At 44.1% G+C, this 26,557-nt stretch overlaps 2 protein-coding genes across 6 annotated transcripts in view; both read left to right on the forward strand.

Moving 5' to 3' along the window:
* The window catches only part of LOC121324349 (polypeptide N-acetylgalactosaminyltransferase 10-like), a 32,982-nt gene extending 23,684 nt beyond the window's left edge, over window positions 1-9,298 (forward strand). For 4 of the 5 annotated variants that reach the window (XM_041266087.1, XM_041266089.1, XM_041266088.1 and 1 more), the window contains 6 exons: window positions 1,993-2,110; window positions 2,504-2,611; window positions 4,740-4,961; window positions 5,800-5,916; window positions 6,387-6,536; window positions 6,728-9,298. In XM_041266087.1, coding sequence (XP_041122021.1) covers window positions 1,993-2,110; window positions 2,504-2,611; window positions 4,740-4,961; window positions 5,800-5,916; window positions 6,387-6,536; window positions 6,728-6,889 — 877 coding nt within the window. In that variant the 3' untranslated portion in view covers window positions 6,890-9,298. Of the gene's footprint in view, window positions 1-1,992; window positions 2,111-2,503; window positions 2,612-4,739; window positions 4,962-5,799; window positions 5,917-6,386; window positions 6,537-6,679 lie in introns of all 5 variants that reach the window. The other variant, XM_041266090.1, reaches the window with a different exon arrangement.
* A 1,138-nt stretch (window positions 9,299-10,436) lies between these two features.
* Window positions 10,437-16,628, forward strand: LOC121323849 (histone deacetylase complex subunit SAP30L). The gene is made up of 4 exons (XM_041265127.1): window positions 10,437-11,494; window positions 13,441-13,563; window positions 14,073-14,171; window positions 16,230-16,628. The coding sequence occupies exons 1-4, from the start codon at window positions 11,309-11,311 to the stop codon at window positions 16,356-16,358; spliced, it is 537 nt and encodes a 178-aa protein (XP_041121061.1). The 5' UTR covers window positions 10,437-11,308; the 3' UTR covers window positions 16,359-16,628.
* The last annotated feature ends 9,929 nt before the right edge of the window (window positions 16,629-26,557 follow it).

Consider the following 26,557-nt stretch of genomic DNA (forward strand, 5'->3'; position numbering starts at 1 on the left):
CCTGAGAGAGACAGCAATGTGTTAATGACTGCTCTAATAGCACAGTGCAAACAGACCTGAGAGAGACAGCAATGTGTTAATGACTGCTCTAATAGCACAGTGCAAACAGACCTGAGAGACACAGCAATGTGTTAATGACTTCTAATAGCACAGTGCAAACAGACCTGAGAGAGACAGCAATGTGTTAATGACTGCTAATAGCACAGTGCAAACAGACCTGAGAGAGACAGCAATGTGTTAATGACTGCTCTAATAGCACCGTGCAAACAGACCTGGGAGAGACAGCATTGTGTTAATGACTGCTCTAATAGCACAGTGCAAACAGACCAAACAGACCTAGCACAGTGAGACCTGAGAGAGACAGCATTGTGTTAATGACTGCTCTAATAGCACAGTGCAAACAGACCTGAGAGACACAGCAATGTGTTAATGACTTCTAATAGCACAGTGCAAACAGACCTGAGAGAGACAGCAATGTGTTAATGACTGCTCTAATAGCACCGTGCAAACAGGCCTGAGAGAGACAGCAATGTGTTAATGACTGCTCTAATAGCACAGTGCAAACAGACCTGGGAGAGACAGCATTGTGTTAATGACTGCTCTAATAGCACAGTGCAAACAGACCTGGGAGAGACAGCATTGTGTTAATGACTGCTCTAATAGCACAGTGCAAACAGACCTGAGAGAGACAGCAATGTGTTAATGACTGCTCTAATAGCACCGTGCAAACAGGCCTGAGAGAGACAGCAATGTGTTAATGACTGCTCTAATAGCACCGTGCAAACAGGCCTGAGAGAGACAGCAATATTTTGCCAGGAACTAATTCTCATTACTTTCTAAACATTTGTTTGTTTTACAGGGCTCTTGAAAATTGTAAAACACAATATCTATTACACTTTGATGATTCATTTAATTGCTCCTAATTGCTATATTGTGCTTTGACTGCTTGTGGTTGATGATCATGAAGAATTATTTTGACAATTTCAAAGCTCTGCATCTCTAACTAAGAAGGCATATTTGCATTGTCTTTGCAATGCTGTTTTAATTACCTGCCTTTGTCAAAGAATGGCTATGCTGATCTTCTTGTGCCCATCTTGTTATTTGTTAAATTACTGCTACAGTCAGCACTCAGATATCTGTTACCCAGATACACGGCCAGCGTTTTCCCGCCCTTGTGTTAAGAATAAAATCAATCACCGTCTTTGTGTGTGTGTATGTAACAAATTAATGCACTTGCCCGTCACACTCGATTTCCGACTCCTTCACCGGTTTTTTCATACAAAGCCCAGCTCTTCAGTGTTACAATTTATTTGATTATCCGTCACACTCTGCGCTTTTTATTTTTATTGTGCAGTTACACAGTGCTTCCTCCAGTTTCACCCGACAAAAATGCAGTCTAAACAATGTAGGTAATGTAACAGTTAATCATTAAATAGTTTTAGATACTGTGTTTAATCCGTGATCTTTAGTTGCTTTTGTGCATTTTCATTTGCAAGTGAACTGTGACGTCTTTTTTGTGTTCCCTGAAAAACGGACAAGGTATGGAATGGGCCACAATGAAATAATCAGATCTGCGTCACGTGAGTTTAACCATCGCTGAAGTTAACATTCTATAGGGTCGGATATGTGAGTGCTGACTCCTCTGTGTTTTTACTGGGTCTCTCAGTAAAGAGCTCTCCTGTGTTTTCACTGGGTCTCTCAGTAAAGAGCTCTCCTCTGTGTTTCACTGGGTCTCTCTGTAAAGAGCTCTCCTCTGTGTTTCACTGGGTCTCTCTGTAAAGAGCTCTCCTCTGTGTTTTCACTGGGTCTCTCTGTAAAGAGCTCTCCTCTGTTTTCACTGGGTCTCTCTGTAAAGAGCTCTCCTCTGTGTTTTTACTGGGTCTCTCAGTAAAGAGCTCTCTTCTGTGTTTTTAATGGGTCTCTCAGTAAAGAGCTCTCCTCTGTGTTTTCACTGGGTCTCTCACTAAAGAGCTCTCCTCTCTGTTTCCGCAGGTCCCCTGTTATGGCCGGGGGATTGTTTGCTGTTGACAGAAAGTGGTTCTGGGAACTCGGGGGCTACGACACTGGCCTCGAGATCTGGGGAGGAGAGCAGTATGAGATCTCGTTCAAGGTAGGTCTGCATCCTCGAAGTGAAGGCGTCATGTTCATCGGGCTCTGACATGCACAGCTGAAACGGGTAGGTTTTTGGCTCTGGTTTATTCTCTTAATTAAAATGGAGCGTTTTCCTCGTTTTTGTACAGCATGATAAATGGCTGTGATCGCCAGCGTGACGTTGAGTAATGCCTCATCACATCCCAGGAATGTGTCTCTTAAAGTCCATTCCCATGTTGGTGAGAGTCTTTAATCCTCTTCCAGACATGCAGAAATCGACGCCCTGTCTTTTTTTAGAAGGGGTTTCCAGCAGGTTTTCTGGGGTTCGCTAGAGTTTCTGCTTTTACATTCCTAACACAGAAAGCGCAGCCCGGTCCCAATTACACTTGTCCTCTTGGTGTGCTCTCTGCAGGTGTGGATGTGTGGTGGCCGCATGGAGGATATCCCCTGCTCCAGGGTGGGGCACATTTACAGGAAGTACGTCCCCTACAAGGTTCCTGGGGGCGTCAGCCTGGCCAGGGTAAGGCCAGTATTTACCAGTCAAATGTTTTCAAGGCTTGTGTTCAATCAGTCTGTTCTTTAGCGAGACCTCTGATTTGTTTAAGTACAAAAGGAAAACAATTGATTTTTTTTTTTTGGAGTCGGACAAACACAAAACCGCAGTGGTAAAGTTTGTACATGTGCTCCTCGCTAAATTAGCGTCGCCTGATTAGGAGCGGCACAGATTTCATGTCGAGATCCTGTTTCATCAGACACGCATTGTAAAGAAGCTGTGCAGAGTTGAGATTGAACTCCCAGACGAAGCTGTGCAGAGTTGAGATTGAACTCCCAGACGAAGCTGTGCAGAGTTGAGATTGAACTCCCAGACGAAGCTGTGCAGAGTTGAGATTGAACTCCCAGACGAAGCTGTGCAGAGTTGAGATTGAACTCCCAGACGAAGCTGTGCAGAGTTGAGATTGAACTCCCAGATGAAGCTGTGCAGAGTTGAGATTGAACTCCTAGACGAAGCTGTGCAGAGTTGAGATTGAACTCCTAGACGAAGCTGTGCAGAGTTGAGATTGAACTCCTAGACGAAGCTGTGCAGAGTTGAGATTGAACTCCTAGACGAAGCTGTGCAGAGTTGAGATTGAACTCCTAGACGAAGCTGTGTTTGCATTGATTGACGGAGAGGTGAAGCTCCCCCCCTTTCCTGCCATATTATGCAAGCAGTTTCTCTTGAAGCAATTATTTTTCTTTGCATTCATGTCTGGCGTTGTCACAGCAGCAACGGGAGGCTTGAAGAAGCTTGTGTTTCTGTAAGGAGCTCTTCAAAGACAAAGAAAGGACCCACATCTCCTCCTCGACTTGAGAGGAACTGTGCTTCTGCTCAGGAATAGTGAAGCAGGTTCACATTGAGAACGCTCCTACAGTTCTATTAAAACAGACAGGATGCTCGCTGTAGTGCCAGTGTGTTTAATTAATTTCAAAGCAGTTTTTATGAATGCATGGTGCTGATGTGTCAGGGATGCAGTGTGAATGGGACCAGTGATGCTGGCTCCCCATGTTGCACCTGTTATTACAGGCTGTGTCTGGTGCTGTTGGCAGGCTTGCTCTGCAGGTAATGTCAGTGCATCTGCACTCCCTGTTGTGTGCTGCTGCTCTCACTCCCCTGAGCAGAGGCTAGCTGAAACTCCTGTTTAGTGTTGCACTGTTATGCAGATATCCAATCCGGGAACAAACACAGCAATAGAGTGATTTGAGACAGTGCATAGAAAGGAATTAAACGGCGCCTTTAAAACTAAGTGGCCAAAGTTTCTTCAGTTTGCATTTAAAATAAGGTCATGTCCCCAGACAGTGGCACCCTCTGCCGGACTGCCTCTGTTTGTGGTGCATCCTGTTGATAAACCCCTGCAGATCAAAGTAGGGCTAGGACAGTATGAAATTTGCACGGTATGATAATCTTTTAAAAAATACAGTGGTAACCTTAATATCATGGTATACAGTACATCATGCAAGTTGTCAAATAAAGAAAGACTAATCTGTGATAAGTGATGTATAATTTTATAATAAAGTTAATGTTTATCTATTACATTAAACTGACTTGATAATCCAGACAAATATAGCGCGTTGAAAATGTGTGCTGTGCTGCAAGGTTTGGAGAAGGTGTTTCTCTAAAAGCTGCGTGTGAGGTCAGAAAGACAGCAGACAATTGCAGCCAGCGCAGCAAGCTCTGGGTAACAGAACACAGCAATTGAAACGTGTATTCTGTGTCGTTGACCGTTTCCTTCAAAGCCATTATCAAAATACAGTATCAGTTCACAAAAAGATCTTCCTCAGACACTTTGCTAAGGCTGCAAGTATTATCGCTTTATTTAGAAGAAGCATGAATTCCGATAATTTCGGTGTAGAATAAAAGTAACAGTGTTAATACCGTAATGTACCTAAACCGGTATACCGACCCATCCCTAGATGAAAGCTCTATCAAGAGTACAGCCTGTGCTATCAACTCTACAGACACGCTTCAATCCTGGTTGCATGTAATCCCATGGCATTTCTGAAGCAGCAGCAGCTTATGCTGTCTGGAAATAGGCCAGGCAAGCCTAGGATGCTGTGAGAGCCATGGAGGCGCTGCTGTTAATCACAGGCAGTGTTTTTCATGCATTTCACAGAATCTGAAGCGTGTGGCCGAGGTGTGGATGGACGAGTATGCAGAGTACATTTACCAGCGCAGGCCCGAGTACAGACACCTCTCTGCTGGGGACGTGAGCACGCAGAAGCAGCTCAGGAGGACCCTGAACTGTAAAAACTTCAAGTGGTTCATGACAGAGGTGGCCTGGGATCTGCCCAAGCACTACCCACCCGTGGAGCCTCCGGCAGCGGCATGGGGAGAGGTAACTCAGGACCCTTACAGGAGTGTCCCATAGCGAAAGCATGGGCAGGCATTGCAAAGAACAGCGGAGCGTGGGAAACGCATTCACACACAGTAAAGAACAGGAGCATGGGAAACACATTCACACACAGTAAAGAACAGAGGAGCGTAGGAAACACATTCACACACAGTAAAGAACAAGAGCGTGGGAAACACATTCACACACAGTAAAGAACAGAGGAGCGTGGGAAACACGTTCACACACAGTAAAGAACAAGAGAGTGGGAAACACATTCACACACAGTAAAGAACAGAGGAGCGTGGGAAACACGTTCACACACAGTAAAGAACAGGGGAGTGTGGGAAACACATTCACACACAGTAAAGAACAGGGGAGCGTGGGAAACACATTCACACACAGTAAAGAACAGGAGTGTGGGAAACACATTCACACTTCAGTTACGTGCCCAGAACAGTGGGGTAGTTCTACTGGGTTGTAAGATGGTGATTTGTAAAGGTGTGTACTGTTAAAATAATCCAGGGAGAAAAATCAGAAGATCGTTGCCACCTTTAAAAGCACAATATTAATGTAAGAGATGCTGAAATACACACACATGATATACTGTAGAAAGTGCAAATGCAAAGAGAAATTCTCTGAGGGATTTTTTTTTTTTTTAAAATGCTCAGAACAATTCTTCTGCTACTCTTTCCAGCAACTCAGTAGTTTCTTTCCAGTTTTACTCTGGTATGAACTGGTTTCAGAGCCCTGCCGCTGGTCCTTGATCACATGGAAATGGCTCAGCAGGGTAAAGTCATGTGTTTAAGTAGCTCAACTGAATGTATTTGCTGCTCCTCTCCAGATCCGCAACATAGGCACTGGCCTGTGTGTGGAGAGCAAGCACAGCGCCTCGGGCTCCCCCATCAGACTGGAATCCTGCCTCAAAGGAAGAGGGGAGGGTGGGTGGAATCACAGACAGGTAATCAGGCTTGTATTGAAACCTGGAATGGGTGAAACAGCTATGCAATAGGAGTATTATTTCCATCCCTTCTAATAGGTTAGAGCTTAAACATTCGCCTAGTGGCAAACGTTTACAGTTGTGCCTGACCGTTTAGAACTGATGAGGAAAATAATTCAGTGCAAATCTAGGCTCTGGTCTTGGATGGCATATTCAACCTTTTTTCAGTCCGTTTCATAGACAATGAAGTGCTGCACACATGCAGTCTTGTGATGGCTTTTCAGCACATGTTAAAGTTTTCTAAATATCACCACAGTCTCTCCACATGTTACACAGTGGTTAATACAATGCAGTGTCTCCGTGTTACACAATGGTTAGTGCAATGCTGCACAGTCGTAGTATAAAGTGCCCGTGCTCCACGCGGCTGCATTGAAACCCTGTGAAACATGACAGATGAAGAGAGTTAACGAGCCTCCTCCTCTGCTTTGAAGGTCTTCACGTTTGGCTGGCGTGAAGATATCCGGCTGGGGGACCCGTTGCATGTGAAGAAGGTTTGCCTCGACGCAGTTTCACACAGCAGCCCCGTCACGCTGTACGACTGCCACGGGATGAAGGGCAACCAGCAGTGGAGATACAGGAAGGTAGGACTCGGAAAGAACTTCAGAGCTGCACCTTCACAGCATCATGTTGAGAAGAGCTTAGTGCAATGACGGTCCATTTCTACACAGGCATATCTAGCGTTAGCACTGTCCTTTTACAGATGTTACCTTGGTACTTCCTACAGGACTGAAGGGTCTACCTGAACCTAATGAATGCTGAACTTTCTCTCCAGGACAGAAGTATTTATCACCCGATCACAAACAGCTGCCTGGACTGCAGTGGGCCAGAGAGACGAGTCTTCATGAGAGGCTGTGACTCTACATCACAGACACAGCACTGGCTCTTTGAGAAAACAAACTCCACGGTCTTGGAGGAGTTCAACAGAGACACTTAAACGCTCTCACTTCTTACCAGTACAGAGTTTATTACAGGGGTGCCAGGGCTAACTTGGGTATTTTTTTAAAGGTTTTATAAGAAGAATAATGGTTAGAAGGGATATTTCTCAGGAGTGATTTTATTGATGCAATGGGCAAGCCAGGCTAGATATACATTGTCTTGAATGTGAAAACAAAACTGAAAAGTTGGGTGAAACCTCTCACTGCTGTCCAGTATTGAAATCTGAATGGCTGGAGTAATGTTGTAGACTTGGTGAGTTAGAATTGTGTGTCCTCCATGCAGGGCAATGACAGAGACAAACCGGTACCAAACAAAGACAGACACATTCGATACTTTGCCAAATTGCACAAAAAATGTAATTGCTGAAAGCACAATTGAAACTTAATACCAGGGATCCCTTTGGAAAGAAACCATGAAGGCACTCTAGCAATCAAAGAGCAGGCAGATTTATGAAATGGCGCACTTCACTTAAGAATTGAAATTTAATTTCACATCATTTTATGATGTTCTTGTATTGAATGCATTACAGTGAACTTGGAGGGTATGTTCTGCACTAAAACAAAAGGGTGCCTTTTGCAATTCTTCTCTTGTGGCTTGTCCAACTTGTACTTTATTGTTTTGATTGAAATGCATTGCTGTAAATGTTAAAGGGAGATGTTGTTTTATTTTATGCAGGAGCTCTTGCAATGTTAAACTTGAATGGAATTCCAGTACCTTGCAGCGCACGTATTCCTGGAGGGATTGTTCCTGATCTGGTGGTAAAGCTGCAGTGTATTTGAATGTGCAAACGTGTTTTCATTGAGGAAATAAATAACACATTGTTTCTAAATTACTGCGGGGCAAAACAGACAAATGTTTTCAAAAAGCCTGTTTGTTAGGTTTAGAGTAATATATTGTAGCTTTAGAACTACAGTTTAATAAAGGGATTTATTGAAAACAGTTTAAAATCAAATTTCAAAGGTGCGGAATCGCCAGAAAGCAGCTTCTTCAGCATTTGAGAATTGTTGCAATAAATCAGGCTGTGCAGTGTGCAATAACACACAGCGAAGAGAAAACTCCACTTAACCAAAATGATCAGGAACAAATAATGCTTTGTAAAAGTGCCCCAGCATTACTGTACAGTCATAGCATTCTCTCCACCTCTCTCATCTGCTGCACCTTGTTAGATGGCTGTGTGTGCTGCTTCACATTTGACCAGGGCTGTTGCAAAGCTAGCACTGGCTTTTAGGGGTTATTTAACAATGTCCAGAATTGCCACCTCATATAGTGGGGACAGATATATAACAAACTCTTCTAGTCTGTATATGGGGACATATGGAAGACACACATGCATGATAGCCTCATATGAGCCAGGTGCACCCCCCCATTTATTGTGTGTCCAAAAGACTTTTTCCCTTGTTTTCAATATTTCATGCATGGAAGGGTTGATGGTTCTCAGTTTGTTTCATTTGAAGGTCTGTTGCTGGTTACTGTGACGGCTATCTTTGGACTTTCTCTGCTGCTAGTTTGAGATTCCACTCTCTTTTTACATTACGCTTTGAACAAGTTTGGAATTTATTTATTTTTTCCTCCGCTAGCGAATGTATTGTTTCGCGCACATGCTGCTTACACGCGGCGCGCTGTCTCTCCACGTTACTGAAACACATTTACATGAGACTGAATGAATACATTAGCACTGATGCTGATCAGCCCTGGAAATACATTCCATGCCAAACAAGGTATTCTTTTTGTATGAATAAATATTGAATATCGCAAGCAGAGAAAAGAATTAATGAATGAATGTCATCCATAAGTAAATGAGAGGAAAGAAATTGAAATACCAAAGATGCTTGCATTCAGTTTCTAATTTACACAAATACACTGTCTGCCTGCCTGCCTGCCTTCCTGTCTGTTTGTCTGCTGAGAATCCCCATGTTATTGTTATACATCTGACATTTTTCATTATATTTTGTAACGTGTTCTTATTGACAGTGCAGTGGATTTTATTGCCTCCTTGCAAACACATTTCACTTGACAGAGGGCTTGGAAAAGAAACGCTTTGAATTATTATGGGATTAAAGGGGCTTGGTAAATAACCTACATGTTGGATCATTTTGTTTCTGGACCAATACAAAAATAAATGTTGCTGCTGGGGAAGAATTGACAATATTTTTTACAATGTAAAACATTATGGTCCATGTGGGGGAAGAGCTTCTTGTAACCCTAAAGTTTGAGATACAAGGTTTGTCATTTCCACTGAACGGGGATCCCAAGTAGATATTTTGTAACTTCAAATTTTCTGATTTTTTTTAAACTGCCTTTTAGATAACTGTAAAAATGTACTTCGATATTTAACAAACTGTAAAACTAAATGAGAATTGTATAATATTTTTGCTGAGATTGTAAATTAAAGTGTCTTTTATATATTGACATGTGTTTGTTTGAATGGATTTGGATTCTGAAATGATTGTACCTTCCAGCTGCATTAAAATAGTTTTGACAAAGCAGGTCTGACCATGAACAGGAAGGGTCCTGTGACAGTCATGCAATGGGTAAGAGGGTTCACTCAGAGATCCAGTCAGATGAGGTGCTGTATAGTCAATGCAGTATATTCAATGAGGTGAAGTATAGTCAATGCTGTATACTCAATGAGGTGCTGTATAGTCAATAAGGTGAAGTATAGTCAATGCTGTATAATCAATGCAGTATAGTCAATGAGGTGAAGATTAAAAGATTAAAAACAAGATATTTTTGTGCCCTTGAAGGCATACTGAAATGTCAGGGGTCACCTTCCTCAAAACCAGCATGATCCAGGGAGCACAGAGACAGGTGGCAGCCCTCTGCTGCAGCTCTGGGGTGATGACAGGTGCTGTGAAGGGTTCTTATTGGTCAGTGGAATCCACTTCTAAGAATACTTGGTATTCTGGATGCTGTAATGTGACGGTTCCGTCTCAGTGTATGCAGCTTTGTTTTTCCCCAGTGGTTAGAAACAAGGCACAGAAAGGGTGCTTACAGTATAGTACTGTATATATAGTTCCAGTATGGGTAGTCTCTCCTACACATAGCCCTGTTAACTAAAGCTTGATAACCTCACTATGAACCATATTTGAATGCCAGCACTGTATCCTACGAGTCATAACTGCACACCAACGACACAACATACAACACACGTCTTGTCTTTACTGAAACGTGTAGCATGCAACGTGTACATTGTCTGTCTGACTTCCTGTTTAAAACGCATTTGTGTTTCCTTTTGAAAACAAAAATTAGTGGACGTAAAGGGGTGTTCTTTTTAAAAACAAAGAGAGAGAGGGAACGGTTATAGATCTGTGCGAAACTGAAATTAGGAAGTGTGCAGTGAAACTGGAATCTTCCCGCATGCCCAGTCTGCCTGCACATCCTCTCACTAAAACACAAACACGAGCACTAATCCAGGAAGTAAAACGGCCTGTGTGAGTGATAAACGCATTCCTCCAATAGCAAAACTCACTTCGGACGGTACCGCCCATCCATTTTCCAAATTACCCAATAGGGGCTGGAGGGGAGGCACTTCCGCAACCAGGACATGTTCATTGTAAAAACTCGTTTGCTGTGAACTGTATCGCAGTTGAATGTAGTTAACTGCAATAATTGTACCGGTTTTTAAAAACTAAATTAAAGGTTTGTTTTTTTTTTGTTTTTTTGTTCACCGGAGGATTATCCTCGCTGTTTAATGTCTGAAGGATCTGGGCGATTGTAGTATCATTTGTATGTCAAGTCCTTCTTGGCATTGAATTGCAGTGTCGTTTTCTCGTTCTCTAACCGGTGGCGGAGTAGCAAAAAAAAAAAAAAAAAAGTGCATTTCAGATTAAATTGTATTTTATTTGTACACCATTGCATTTACATTGCGCGCTGCTTGCCACGGTTTATTTGCAGAAATGTGTTAATTATAACTTTGCTGTGTATTGTGGTTCGTGCTGGAGGACGCAGGTTTAGCTAATCTTTTATTTTGCGAAAGCTCACAGCTGAGTAGTTTGGCGTCGTGCTGTGTTGGATGAGTGCCGGCACATCGTTATAATGACGTGCTGAGCGAGAGTCCTCCGGTTTAGTCTCATAATAACATATCCGATTCTTAGCTCGCCTGTTGTATTTTTAGTAACATTGTATCGCACCTTGTAGAGTGTTATTGTTTTAATTGGTGGCGAGGACTTACTTTTTAAATGTAAACTCCTTGTTTGCTTAACTTCGTGTGCAGTGTTGTTTACTGTTTGTTTTATCGACTACAGCTCTTAAATATTAATTTTCTGTTTGTTTAATGCCACTACAGACCGCAAGTATCGTAATACAACATACACTGACTGTGTTTGTTTGTTTTTTTTAAACAATATTAAGTGGCCTTTTAAAGGTTCTCGGCATTTAAGATTCGAGCGAAGTAAAGCGTTAGAAATTAAGAGAAGAGATGAATGGGTTCAGTACCGAGGAGGACAGCCACGACGGCCCTCCTGTTGCCCCGTTTTACGGCCAGAGCTGCTGTCTGATCGAGGACGGGGAGCGCTGTGGCCGATCAGCCGGGAACGCCTCCTTTAGCAAGCGGATCCAGAAAAGCATCTCGCAGAAGAAACTTAAACTGGACATCGACAAAAGCGTGAGTATCTTTAATGTGTGTGTGTGTGAACATCAAACCTTTGTGTGCTTTGCAGGGAGTACTTTTGGCAAGCTGAGTAGCGGTATGACTGCAAAGAGCGCCAGCAGGATGTTTAACTTTATTTCCTGTCAGTGTAAATACATGTGTTGGCTAACTAACCCAAACCCTGCCCCCACGCCTTCTCCTTGAATATCTCCTTTGTATATATAAAAAAATACAGATTCATACGAAAAAAATGAATTAATTTATTTCAATTTAAGAAGTAAGATTCGGTATTATCTACAGTCAATAAAAGAATAGTTTGCACATGACTAGTTCGTGCGACCAGCCTGAATCGCTACATTAGCTGACTGGTTTGTGTATCAGAATGCGTTGAGAAGTCATCCCGGTCGCCACGCCTCTTAAGGGCGGTTGCTAAGGAAGCTCCATTTTGGTGTAAGCTGCTAGTAGTGGGACCGAGACAAAAAAAACCGTCGCAGGAATGCCGAGCTGAGTGTTGAAAAGAATAGCTGGCATGGAATAGACTGGAGTGTCCTGCTGCTGACCTCGCTGGACCAGAATGCCAAGGATTCCAGTTATACCGCAGCAATTGCGTTCTGCATGCAAATTCACACCCCTTTTAAAATATGTCAATTAAAAAAGTAAGAATTAAAAAGTAAGAATTAATGACCTGGTTTAGTCTGGAAAACGTGATACTTTCTCTATGTGATGGTCCACACACAATCATTAGATAACATCTCATCCTTGAAATTTTATAGCAAATTTATATAAAAAAAAACAAGTGGTCTTTTCCCCATAGCCTTGTGTGTTAATATTTGTTGTATTTCTTTCTTTTTCGTGATGATCCTAAAATATTAAGTGGTAGCTGTACTACGCCAAAAAAGGCACCACCTTCAGATTAAGATAAAATTGATTTTTTAAATTTTTTTATTTGGCACTGGAATTATTAGGCAAGAGGGAGACAACACATATAAACAATCTTTGTTTTTATTTTATTGTTCAGAGGGATACAAGGACGTTTAAATCAAAATACAAAATAACACTAAAAACCAATGGGAGTATTATTCTTTTACAAATTCTTATAGTCCCTGAACCTCCCTGTAAAAATTGGGCTGGCAACTAAGAGTTAACTGACCGCTGCTCAATCCCACTTATTACAGGCACCTCAGCTACTCTGTGCTTTTAGCCTACACAAGTTGTCCAATTGTATCCTTAATTCTGAGTGCAGATGTCGATGTGTAGTATTGGTACCCCCCACTACAGGCAGGGGTGCTAGAGGGCACTAGAATTAGGAACTAGTATAGATCCCCTAATAGAACAATTACAATACAAACACTAAAAGACAAGGCAAGTAGTTAAAATAAATAAAACCAATTACAAGAAATAAAAGTAACAAATAAAACACAAAGACTGCTATCTACGTGCTTAGGTTCCGGCCCGCCTGTCCATCGTCCTGAAGGAGTTCAGTCCAATCATCCTTTTCTTCTCGTTTCCCTTAGTTATGCCGCTTTCTCTTTCCAAGCATGGCATTAGTCAGAGCAAGATCAGCAAGACCCAGCACTCTTGTGAAGGCTTGCAGTACAGACGCAGTAACAGTTGCCAACACATACAGGCACGATGTCAGCACAGGAACCAGAACCTTAAACGGAACACGCAGTCTCAGGCAGGCAGCTTGAAATTAACTAGGGACACCTGCCTTTTAAATCTATCGGGTGTGTCCGATTACTTTTCCACCAATCAGTGCACTTTATAGATTATTCAGTTGAAGTCTCATTATTGATGCTGTTTAAAAAAAGAGCTGTTCTCTTGTGCAACGCAAAAGTGTGACAAAATAATATAATAGTCAGTGATCAATGTAAAAATAAATAATGTGATTAAGTAAAATACATTAAAAACGAAATATAAAGTTCTCTCACTAAAACGTGACTCTGTTACATGTGTTCCAGGTGAGGCATCTGTATATCTGTGATTTCCACAAGAACTTCATCCAGAGCATTCGCAACAAGAGAAAGAGAAAGACCAGCGATGACGGGGGGGAATCTCCAGACCACGATGCAGAAGTGCCAGAGGTAACACAGCAGCCACTGAACCAATCAATGAGCAGCCTAGAAGTGACACAGCAGCCACTGAGCCAATCAGTGAGCAGCAGGTCCAGCACCACTGCTATTTCATTCAGCGAGTAGCTGTTTTCAGCAACAACACCCAGGGCATGTTTCATAAAGCATTCTGCTCAGTTCATTTCCACAAATAGAAAATAACGCTTTTCTCCTTTAATCATACAGACTCGCTGAGCGGATTTCTACTCGACTTTATCTTTCTATGTTAAAATATTGTTTTTCCAAACCGATAAAAAAAGATAGATTGCTAACTAGCAGCCTGCTAAGTGCTGGCAGTGCTTTGTGAAGCTAGATCCTGAATTCTATGTCTTTTTAAACAGTACTGAGCCCATGTATTCAAAGCTTCACAGCAGGACACACATGAATGAATCTGAAGCAGTCTTTATCGCAGCCCTGTGTTGCTCTGTATGAATGCAGCATTGTTCTGGATAAGCCAGTGGGTTTTATTGTCTGTTTTCCAGGTTGATTTGTTTCAGCTGCAGGTGAACACACTGCGCCGTTACAAAAGGCATTACAAGATACAGACCAGACCTGGCCTCAACAAAGCTCAGCTGGCGGAGGTACGGTTCATTTTACATTGTTCACCTGCCTTTGTTTAATGGAGCCGTTTCAAGCTTGCAGACTGGTACACAGCTCTAGCACAGATAATGCCTCACATCAGCAGACAGCTATTGCAGTATAAGAAAGATCCAGTGACTCCACTGAAAAGAGAAGACTAGTCTCTTGCATGGTGATCGATATGTGCATTTTATTTCTTTCTTTCTTTATTTCTTTATATAGCAGAAAGCACTGAAACTTGTAATTTAGTGATACTAGGGGTATGTTTCTGGAAATGGATTTAGTACTGAAACAGTTTCAAGTAATACTATAGCGCACTTATTTAAACTATGGACATATGCAGTTTGATTTGAAGAAAGGAGCACATTCTCATTTTCTAGGGACTAGCTAATATATTTCTAGTAAGCATGTTCTAATAATGACTCGCAGCTAGTTAGCAGCGTGCAGTGCTCTGAGCGCTCAGGCTTCCTTTGATTTGCAGTGTGTTCTGCAGAAAGTCACTTTGGGACTTCAGGACTATATGAATGTATTTGAAACTGTCTCTGAAAACATCTGTTTCCTGCTCCCCAAAGGTTAACAGGCTGCTATGAGCTAAATGAAGCCCCAGCCAGCTCCACCCTCAGTGTTCCTATTGGTGCAGGCTTGTTTCTTCTGAAAATCAGTAAGCTCAGTGTACAGTGTTCAGTGTCGCTGCATCCAAACGACAAACACAAAGTCAAGTCATGACATTTCCAATAAAGGAAAGAGAGAACAAGCAGGGCGGAATCAAATGAAAATGCAGAGTCTATATAATAACAATCAAAGGCTTTTCAAATCCTTACTCAGCTACTAATTAGTTAGGGAGGGGGGTGGGGCTTAAAATAATTGAACATGAAAGGAATAAATGCAATAACCAAACTGGGAAAACAAGACTTCATTTGTGAAATACACCCAGGTCAGCTATGACTGCATGCTTGTTTCCTTCATTTCATATTTGACTCCTACCAAGCAGTTGCTGGACTGAGTTACAGAGACTGGAGGTGTAGTTCATTGAGGATTGCAGGATTCGGCTGCGAGTTGACACATTAACACTGTAGCCAGCAAAGAGACCTTGTGACATAATGCCTTCATGCTGTTTTATTGATCATCCTTTTTTTTTTTTTTTTTTTTTTACTGTTTGCATTGCATTTGTTCTGAAGTCTCCAGTACAGCTTCATGTGTTTTTAGCTGACTCTCAAAGCCGTTGAGTGCTTGTCTCATCTTCCTTGTTCACCCTGTTCCACTGCATTATGTCCTGCTGCTCTGACCTGTGCTTGCAAAGGTTCCAGCCTCGCTGTCAGTTTCTAATCCAGACACTGCTGCACTGGAAAAGAAAAGGCAGGGTGTGGAATAGGCAATGGACTTCTCTTATGTGTCTGAACACCAACACAAAACTGTTTGTCTCTTGCACAGTAATATATCAAATCAAATTAAAAACCTTGCTGTTGCGGTTCAACTGCTGCAATTTTGAGTGAAATGTTGAATAGTAATACTGATCCTAACTAGTAGTTTTCAGTTGTCAGCTAGCAGGTGGAGCACTCGCGGTCGGCCATGTGTTTCCAGTTATTTTTGATGTTTCAGTGTTTCCAGCCTGTTTCTGAGTCCTTAGGGGGTTTGCTGAACAATCAAACCTATTCTGCAGTTGTGGAGTGCTCCCAAGGATTTTGAAAGTTCCAGACATGTTGTAATGTGATCTGCACACCATTAATAGAGTGGAAGTCAACAGCTTATCCAATTAGTGTTCAGATACAACTGTGTTGTATGTACTGTAGTTCTTTGTTAATAGCAAAGTAAAATGCCCAGCTTCACAGATGTCATAGTTATTATTATTATTATTCTTGTTGTTTTTATTATTATTATAAAACTCACATTGTCAAGTAGTACTCTGTGCGTGTGTGTGTGTGTGTGTGTTATTGGTGGAGGGGAGACAGAAAGGGTTGTGTGGTGATGGGAATTGTTTATTGTCTTTAAGTGAGTGTGTTTGCAGTCTGCTCCGGAGGGCTTGATGCTGAAGGCTCATTATTCAGTGTGTGTTTCTTTAGACTGTGAGTCGCCACTTCAGGAATATCCCTGTGAACGAGAAGGAGACCCTGACCTACTTCATCTACATGGTGAAAAGCAACAAGAGCCGGCTGGAGCACAAATCAGAAAACAGCAAAGCGCTGGAATAAGTGTGTGCCTTTCTCTTTCTTTACTGCTTTGAATAACTGCTGGGATGCACACCCAGCATGATGGAGAGAAAGAGTGCATTGCAGGCAGCCAGACCTCCCTCCTCAAGACTGCATGTCCATTCAAAACCATAGCTACGATGTATATTACACATGCATACGTACAGCTTTGGACAAAAGTGTTCCATTACCTTGAGTTTTAGGACTGAGACATTTAAAAAAAACTAATGAACATTTTTATTTCATGTAATCAAACAAACTACAAAATGATACCGCAAGTGTCTTCCGGAAGCCATAATAGAAGTACCTTATTCAAATTTGTCATTTTTTCATTAAGTATATTGATGACTACAAAATGGTATGTAATGCAATTTGTTAGAATAACATTATTCAGCAGGTTTCATTCAGCTTTAGGAAGCAAAATTAATTCATTCTGTAGGGTGATGCAAAACTTTTGGACCTAGCTGTAGATATTATATATGTCAAATTCTAAATGATGCAAAAGCATTTGGTTAGGAAAATGTCGTATCCCTACACAGTGGGGAAAGAAAACATTTTTGGAGCTAACTTATTTTGAAAACATTTCACGTGAGTGATATGATTGTGTGCCAAAACACAAAGAAAATGAAAAATCTGTTCTTGTAAAGTAAGAGAACAAAGCCATACGATACAAGACTGGTGTGAAAACCAGAATGAAATTGATTTGGGAGTGTGCAGCTAATAGAAGTGTGTTACAAAATTAGGGAAATGTGGTGTTCTTTGCACAATCTAGATAGATCTGTTACTGTCCCAGTGAAGGATGGCATGTTCCTGAGACTCACTGTGGAAGTGAGGGGTTGCTTGACCTGTTGAATATCTTGATTCGGGGCAGGGTGTGCTGCTCACGCCTCATTTAAGAGCTAGCACATGGTCACATGTTTCATGCTTGTTTTCTACACAGAGAGCTATGTATGTATTCACACGTGTGTATGTTTTCAAATTCCTGAATGCGTTGTTCTTGTGTCCCCTAAAGCTAAGCTATGTTTGCGCTACTAACTATTTGTGTCTTTTATATAACTTTCATTTTTATTTTAGTGACATTGTTTTTTTTTAATACTGTAAGTTTCAGAACATCGATATGAAAGCAGGGGAACAGATGCCATCCTGTTCTAATTTATTACAATGTGAAAATCTTAACACTACCTGGTTTGAAAATACTACGCTCGGGTCTCACTTGTTTCCATGTTAAAGCATGTTACAAGGCAGTGGAGGGTGGGTTGGGCTCTTGGTTAATCTGCACATCACTTGTGCTACTTTTTGGTTGAAGTAAAGCACAGGGGGAGCTGCATTGAACAGGGAAACGCTGTATCGATATGTGAAAGACAAGAGCACTGAGACCAATGCAGCAATAGGCAGGGATGCAGGTAAATACTCCTATTGCGTAGCCTTGTGACCCGTTTCTGGTTTCACTACGACTCTAAGACACACCTGCACGTGTTCCCTGTACACTGGAGCTAATCAAGCTTGTAGCACTAAAATCTGCTGTCAGAGAAGCTGCTAGGCAATAGAAGTCGTCCTGCCATCCCTGAACCTGTGCTAGGAAGAGAATGAAGTGGCACTGTTTCCTGTGCTGGACTAAGGTTTAAAACAACTTTACTGCAGCACAATCACCTCAAATACACACTCGTAATAACAAAAAACAACTGCTTCAAGTGAACAGTGCTTCATGTACACTTGCAGATATTCTGTATAGGGACTTTTCACTTTGAAAGTAGCAACTTGATGGTTTGTTTTTTTACTCAATTTCCAAGGAAGCCCTCACCCCCCAGCTTGTGTTGCTACCTGCACTGGAGCCAGTGTAACCATGCAGAATCCGTGTATATGCATTGTTACTGCACCAGTGTAACCATGTAGAATCCATGCATATACATTGTTACTGCACCAGTCCATGTATATGCATTGTTACTGCACTGCCACCCTGCTGTTTCATTGTGTCCACTTGATTTTATCTTTATACAGAAATCCATTCAACCAAAATCATGTAGAGAACATTTGGCATTCAAGTATTAAGAAATAACTGCAGCGGTTGTTTAAAACACAGTAAAACTTGGTGCAAACCTGTATGTAAATACTGCTGTTAAAGGTGATAAAATCTTCAACTTTGCAGGAGTGGAATCAGGAATTTCCTATGCCGTCCAGTACATGCTAGATTAGCTTTATTTTGATAGAATCCTGTATTGTTTTACAGCAGTCCCAGGAAATGTGTTTTTCTTTCAGGGTTTTTTGTAAGGTATTACAACACCCCCTGTATGTGCTGTCTTGAGATATGGTTGCTGTGTTGCATATTCTTCCATAGAAATACATACAAATGGTTGCTTCCTGTTTCTAATAAACCACCTTTGTACAGTAGAAACAACTTTGTGCTCTTTATTTGAGAAGGTATTTAAAGGCTGACTGCAAGGTTTACTGAGGGCTGTGTGTGTGGGAGAGAGCTGTGTATGAGTTGTGTGTGTGTGTGAGCTGCAATCCAGCATGTTCGTCATGCAGTTACCAGGGTCCCAGCCTTCCAGGATCCAGTGTGTGAGCTGCAATCCAGCATGTTCCTCATGCAGTTACCAGGGTCCCAGCCTTCCAGGATCCAGTGTGTGAGCTGCAATCCAGCATGTTCCTCATGCAGTTACCAGGGTCCCAGCCTTCCAGGATCCAGCGTGTGTGAGCTGCAATCCAGCATGTTCCTCATGCAGTTACCAGGGTCCCAGCCTTCCAGGATCCAGTGTGTGAGCTGCAATCCAGCATGTTCCTCATGCAGTTACCAGGGTCCCAGCCTTCCAGGATCCAGTGTGTGAGCTGCAATCCAGCATGTTCCTCATGCAGTTACCAGGGTCCCAGCCTTCCAGGATCCAGTGTGTGAGCTGCAATCCAGCATGTTCCTCATGCAGTTACCAGGGTCCCAGCCTCCTGGGATACAGCGTGTGAGCTGCAATCCAGCATGTTCCTCATGCAGTTACCAGGGTCCCAGCCTCCTGGGATCCAGCGTGTGAGCTGCAATCCAGCATGTTCCTCATGCAGTTACCAGGGTCCCAGCCTCCTGGTATACAGCGTGTGAGCTGCAATCCAGCATGTTCCTCATGCAGTTACCAGGGTCCCAGCCTCCTGGATCCAGTGTGTGAGCTGCAATCCAGCATGTTCCTCATGCAGTTACCAGGGTCCCAGCCTCCTGGTATACAGCGTGTGAGCTGCAATCCAGCATGTTCCTCATGCAGTTACCAGGGTCCCAGCCTCCTGGTATACAGCGTGTGAGCTGCAATCCAGCATGTTCCTCATGCAGTTACCAGGGTCCCAGCCTCCTGGTATACAGCGTGTGAGCTGCAATCCAGCATGTTCCTCATGCAGTTACCAGGGTCCCAGCCTCCTGGTATACAGCGTGTGAGCTGCAATCCAGCATGTTCCTCATGCAGTTACCAGGGTCCCAGCCTCCTGGTATACAGCGTGTGAGCTGCAATCCAGCATGTTCCTCATGCAGTTACCAGGGTCCCAGCCTCCTGGTATACAGCGTGTGTGAGCTGCAATCCAGCATGTTCCTCATGCAGTTACCAGGGTCCCAGCCTCCTGGGATCCAGCGTGTGAGCTGCAATCCAGCATGTTCCTCATGCAGTTACCAGGGTCCCAGCCTCCTGGTATACAGCGTGTGAGCTGCAATCCAGCATGTTCCTCATGCAGTTACCAGGGTCCCAGCCTCCTGGTATACAGCGTGTGAGCTGCAATCCAGCATGTTCCTCATGCAGTTACCAGGGTCCCAGCCTCCTGGTATACAGCGTGTGAGCTGCAATCCAGCATGTTCCTCATGCAGTTACCAGGGTCCCAGCCTCCTGGGATCCAGTGTGTGAGCTGCAATCCAGCATGTTCCTCATGCAGTTACCAGGGTCCCAGCCTCCTGGGATCCAGCGTGTGTGAGCTGCAATCCAGCATGTTCCTCATGCAGTTACCAGGGTCCCAGCCTCCTGGTATACAGCGTGTGAGCTGCAATCCAGCATGTTCCTCATGCAGTTACCAGGGTCCCAGCCTCCTGGTATACAGCGTGTGAGCTGCAATCCAGCATGTTCCTCATGCAGTTACCAGGGTCCCAGCCTCCTGGTATACAGCGTGTGAGCTGCAATCCAGCATGTTCCTCATGCAGTTACCAGGGTCCCAGCCTCCTGGTATACAGCGTGTGAGCTGCAATCCAGCATGTTCCTCATGCAGTTACCAGGGTCCCAGCCTCCTGGTATACAGCGTGTGAGCTGCAATCCAGCATGTTCCTCATGCAGTTACCAGGGTCCCAGCCTCCTGGTATACAGCGTGTGAGCTGCAATCCAGCATGTTCCTCATGCAGTTACCAGGGTCCCAGCCTCCTGGTATACAGCGTGTGAGCTGCAATCCAGCATGTTCCTCATGCAGTTACCAGGGTCCCAGCCTCCTGGTATACAGCGTGTGAGCTGCAATCCAGCATGTTCCTCATGCAGTTACCAGGGTCCCAGCCTCCTGGTATACAGCGTGTGAGCTGCAATCCAGCATGTTCCTCATGCAGTTACCAGGGTCCCAGCCTCCTGGTATACAGCGTGTGAGCTGCAATCCAGCATGTTCCTCATGCAGTTACCAGGGTCCCAGCCTCCTGGGATCCAGCGTGTGAGCTGCAATCCAGCATGTTCCTCATGCAGTTACCAGGGTCCCAGCCTCCTGGTATACAGCGTGTGAGCTGCAATCCAGCATGTTCCTCATGCAGTTACCAGGGTCCCAGCCTCCTGGTATACAGCGTGTGAGCTGCAATCCAGCATGTTCCTCATGCAGTTACCAGGGTCCCAGCCTCCTGGTATACAGCGTGTGAGCTGCAATCCAGCATGTTCCTCATGCAGTTACCAGGGTCCCAGCCTCCTGGTATACAGCGTGTGAGCTGCAATCCAGCATGTTCCTCATGCAGTTACCAGGGTCCCAGCCTCCTGGTATACAGCGTGTGAGCTGCAATCCAGCATGTTCCTCATGCAGTTACCAGGGTCCCAGCCTCCTGGTATACAGCGTGTGAGCTGCAATCCAGCATGTTCCTCATGCAGTTACCAGGGTCCCAGCCTCCTGGTATACAGCGTGTGAGCTGCAATCCAGCATGTTCCTCATGCAGTTACCAGGGTCCCAGCCTCCTGGTATACAGCGTGTGAGCTGCAATCCAGCATGTTCCTCATGCAGTTACCAGGGTCCCAGCCTCCTGGTATACAGCATGTTCCTCATGCAGTTACCAGGGTCCCAGCCTCCTGGTATACAGCATGTTCCTCATGCAGTTACCAGGGTCCCAGCCTCCTGGTATACAGCGTGTGAGCTGCAATCCAGCATGTTCCTCATGCAGTTACCAGGGTCCCAGCCTCCTGGTATACAGCATGTTCCTCATGCAGTTACCAGGGTCCCAGCCTCCTGGTATACAGCATGTTCCTCATGCAGTTACCAGGGTCCCAGCCTCCTGGTATATAGCATGTTCCTCATGCAGTTACCAGGGTCCCAGCCTCCTGGTATACAGCATGTTCCTCATGCAGTTACCAGGGTCCCAGCCTCCTGGTATACAGCGTGTGAGCTGCAATCCAGCATGTTCCTCATGCAGTTACCAGGGTCCCAGCCTCCTGGTATACAGCATGTTCCTCATGCAGTTACCAGGGTCCCAGCCTCCTGGTATACAGCATGTTCCTCATGCAGTTACCAGGGTCCCAGCCTCCTGGGTCCCAGCGTGTGAGCTGCAATCCAGCATGTTCCTCATGCAGTTACCAGGGTCCCAGCCTCCTGGTATACAGCGTGTAAGCTGCAATCCAGCATGTTCCTCATGCAGTTACCAGGGTCCCAGCCTCCTGGTATACAGCGTGTGAGCTGCAATCCAGCATGTTCCTCATGCAGTTACCAGGGTCCCAGCCTCCTGGTATACAGCGTGTGTAAGCTGCAATTCAGCATGCTCCTCATGCAGTTACCAGGGTCCCAGCCTCCTGGTATACAGCATGTTCCTCATGCAGTTACCAGGGTCCCAGCCTCCTGGTATACAGCATGTTCCTCATGCAGTTACCAGGGTCCCAGCCCCCTGGTATACAGCATGTTCCTCATGCAGTTACCAGGGTCTCAGCCTCCTGGTATACAGCGTGTGTGGGCTGCACAGCTTGAGGTAACTGTGTAACACAATTGTTTATTGAATAAAAGCAGTACTGGGTTAATCAATCAATCAATCAATCTTTATTTTATATAGTGCCTTTCATAGTGGACCACCATCACAAAGCGCTTTACAAGATGCATAATGCTCAATTAACTGAGTCTTAACACATGCAGGTGAAATCTGTTGAATGGGTTTTGTGTTCATTACATCAAAATTAGAGAAGAAAATAAATAAATAATCAAGACTGATTTTTGTATTTGAACAATTTAACATTTAACAATATGTTTGTTCGATTTGGTTGCATAGCAATTCTATGCCCTGTATACTGTATCTTCTCTATATTTAAACGCATGTTGTGTAATGTCCCAGTTATTCCACTTGAGGGCGGTGTTGTATGAATAATAATAAAAAAAAAAGTTTCTAACTCGCATTTCTGTTTGTGATGGCAAAGCAAACCACAACATAGAGACAAATGAAAATGATTTTAGCAAAAGTGTATCACACTGAGCATTACGTATAGACCATCTTCACACAACAAACACACTTCTAAGATGTGCTAGTAATAGTATGGTTCTTTATCAAAAGGAGCCCTTTTCATGTACTTTGGGCGTTAATATTGCACCTTATACACACACATTTAAATGACTGTTACATCGATGCAGTAAATATAATAGCCACTGGGGAGCGATAGAGAGAAAGAGGCAACAGGGCTGAATTGCCAACCAAACTGCTAATACATAAGGAGCAGGCTGTGTGGTCCAGCGGTTAAAGAAACAGGCTTCTAATCAGCAGGGACCTTGCTCAAATCTGATCCGCACGCCCTAGTCTCATATCTTGTAAAGCGCAATGTGTTGGTGGTCCACTATGAAAGGTGCTATATAAAAATTATTATAAAGAAGTCTCCTGACAGGTCCATCACAAATTGTACTAATAGTAATGTATTTTTAAACCAATATATTTACTTGATATGCAAATGCTTGTCAATCTGATGTATTAAGCAGGTGTACGGTGTTGAAAGGCAGGTCCGTTGTTAAGCTGGTGTGCTGTGTTGAAAGGCAGGTCCGTTGTTAAGCAGGAGTGCCGTGTTGAAAGGCAGGTCCGTTGTTAAGCAGGTATGCTGTGTTGAAAGGCAGGTCCGTTGTTAAGCTGGTGTGCTGTGTTGAAAGGCAGGTCCGTTGTTAAGCTGGTGTGCTGTGTTGAAAGGCAGGTCCGTTGTTAAGCAGGTATGCTGTGTTGAAAGGCAGGTCCGTTGTTAAGCAGGTATGCTGTGTTGAAAGGCAGGTCCGTTGTTAAGCTGGTGTGCTGTGTTGAAAGGCAGGTCCGTTGTTAAGCTGGTGTGCTGTGTTGAAAGGCAGGTCCGTTGTTAAGCAGGTATGCTGTGTTGAAAGGCAGGTCCGTTGTTAAGCTGGTGTGCTGTGTTGAAAGGCAGGTCCGTTGTTAAGCTGGTGTGCTGTGTTGAAAGGCAGGTCCGTTGTTAAGCAGGTATGCTGTGTTGAAAGGCAGGTCCGTTGTTAAGCAGGTATGCTGTGTTGAAAGGCAGGTCCGTTGTTAAGCTGGTGTGCTGTGTTGAAAGGCAGGTCCGTTGTTAAGCTGGTGTGCTGTGTTGAAAGGCAGGTCCGTTGTTAAGCTGGTGTGCTGTGTTGAAAGGCAGGTCCGTTGTTAAGCAGGTATGCTGTGTTGAAAGGCAGGTCCGTTGTTAAGCTGGTGTGCTGTGTTGAAAGGCAGGTCCGTTGTTAAGCAGGTATGCTGTGTTGAAAGGCAGGTCCGTTGTTAAGCAGGTATGCTGTGTTGAAAGGCAGGTCCGTTGTTAAGCTGGTGTGCTGTGTTGAAAGGCAGGTCCGTTGTTAAGCTGGTGTGCTGTGTTGAAAGGCAGGTCCGTTGTTAAGCTGGTGTGCTGTGTTGAAAGGCAGGTCCGTTGTTAAGCTGGTGTGCTGTGTTGAAAGGCAGGTCCGTTGTTAAGCTGGTGTGCTGTGTTGAAAGGCAGGTCCGTTGTTAAGCAGGTGTGCCGTGTTGAAAGGCAGGTCCGTTGTTAAGCAGGTGTGCTGTGTTGAAAGGCAGGTCCGTTGTTAAGCAGGTATGCTGTGTTGAAAGGCAGGTCCGTTGTTAAGCTGGTGTGCTGTGTTGAAAGGCAGGTCCGTTGTTAAGCTGGTGTGCTGTGTTGAAAGGCAGGTCCGTTGTTAAGCAGGTATGCTGTGTTGAAAGGCAGGTCCGTTGTTAAGCAGGAGTGCCGTGTTAAAAGGCAGGTCCGTTGTTAAGCAGGAGTGCCGTGTTAAAAGGCAGGTCCGTTGTTAAGCAGGAGTGCCGTGTTAAAAGGCAGGTCCGTTGTTAAGCAGGAGTGCCGTGTTAAAAGGCAGGTCCGTTGTTAAGCAGGAGTGCCGTGTTAAAAGGCAGGTCCGTTGTTAAGCAGGAGTGCCGTGTTAAAAGGCAGGTCCGTTGTTAAGCAGGTTCTGAATAATTAGAAATGTTTCATATTTGCAATAGTCTCAATATTACATGTTTTGTGTTTAGCTCTCTATCCCAAACCACTGCCTTCACTGCACATGTAATTAATGGACACTGTCACTGTACAGGGCGTGACAGCCCTCCTCACACGTGGACTGAAGCAGCAAACTATACTTTTGAGACTCTGTGAGAAGCTGGGATCTGCGTCCAAGTTCGAGATGTTCGTTTTTAATGAAGATACAGATACAGGGTTAGTAAAAGCCAGCCAGACTGGGACAGACTCGATTCAGTTCACAACAAAACCAAAGGGTTAGTCAACCAGTTACAAGAGCAGACTGATTCAACCTCAGGCAAGCCCAGATACAAATTCAAACTGCTCAAAGCTGTCATGTGGCCAGTTCTATGATATAGCCACTTGTATAAATCTTTTTAAAAACCAGAGCTGTGAAAGGGGACTATCAAATGTTAATTAGGTGTTAACATTGAGAGCCTTGGGGAGTTATACTGTATTAATGTGTCTTGTCAGAGTTACAGAAACGCCTCTTCTGGGGCAGCAGCCCTTATCATTTAATGGAATATCCACAAAGTCTTCAGCAGATTAATGAAGCTAATGAGGCAATTGCACATCTTGCGACTGGAAACCCCATCTGATTCTGATTAATAGTGCAAGTTAACCTCGTGGGCAGATGGGCGTCTAATGCTAAAGCTGCTGTAATCCTTTGAGATGATGTTTGAAAACACAAGTGAAGTAACTGCATGAGGAACATGCTGGATCCCAGGAGGCTGGGACCCTGGTAACTGCATGAGGAACATGCTGGATTGCAGCTCACACACGCTGGATCCCAGGAGGCTGGGACCCTGGTAACTGCATGAGGAACATGCTGGATTGCAGCTCACACACGCTGGATCCCGGGAGGCTGGGACCCTGGTAACTGCATGAGGAACATGCTGGATTGCAGGCTCACACGCTGTATACCAGGAGGCTGGGACCCTGGTAACTGCATGAGGAACATGCTGGATCCCAGGAGGCTGGGACCCTGGTAACTGCATGAGGAACATGCTGGATTGCAGCTCACACACGCTAGATCCCAGGAGGCTGGGACCCTGGTAACTTCATGAGGAACATGCTGGATCCCGGGAGGCTGGGACCCTGGTAAACTGCATGAGGAACACGCTGGATCCCGGGAGGCTGGAACCTGTCATCGTCACCAACTTGTTCAACTGAAACGACTGCAGGGCTATGGAAACAAACCCCCTGTTTTTTCCATCCAGTGCCAATGCATTTCATCAAAACCAACACGTACATGTTAAAGTGATTTAAACCAGCGGTATATTATACATACCATGCACTCTTGCAATGTGATAGCAACGTCCTTAGCTTCAGCTAACGTTTCTAATTTAGAGAATCGAGCATTTTGTTTTGTTGAGTACGTCATAATATCCAACCATTATATTACTTTATTTACCATCGAAATATGACTCAGCGATATACTAATGCACTGCGCATGTATCTAATTACGTTAGCAGAGCAATTAGGACTTTTAGGACCCCCTCCCCTCTCCTCCCCTCCACCCCTCCGCCTCAGCAGCCCAGATGTGGAATCTCACTCGTTTACCTTCCATCA

The sequence above is a fragment of the Polyodon spathula genome, chromosome 12 (genome assembly GCF_017654505.1).
Source record: "Polyodon spathula isolate WHYD16114869_AA chromosome 12, ASM1765450v1, whole genome shotgun sequence".
NCBI lineage: Eukaryota > Metazoa > Chordata > Actinopteri > Acipenseriformes > Polyodontidae > Polyodon > Polyodon spathula.

Excerpts from the sequence above, each read along its gene's own strand:
- LOC121323849 (XM_041265127.1), top strand. The coding sequence starts at position 11,309 with ATGAATGGGTTCAGTACCGAGGAGGACAGCCACGACGGCCCTCCTGTT. Across the intron at positions 11,495-13,440 it reads AACTGGACATCGACAAAAGC|GTGAGGCATCTGTATATCTG; the intron begins GTGAGTATCTTT and ends CATGTGTTCCAG. Across the intron at positions 13,564-14,072 it reads ACGATGCAGAAGTGCCAGAG|GTTGATTTGTTTCAGCTGCA; the intron begins GTAACACAGCAG and ends TCTGTTTTCCAG.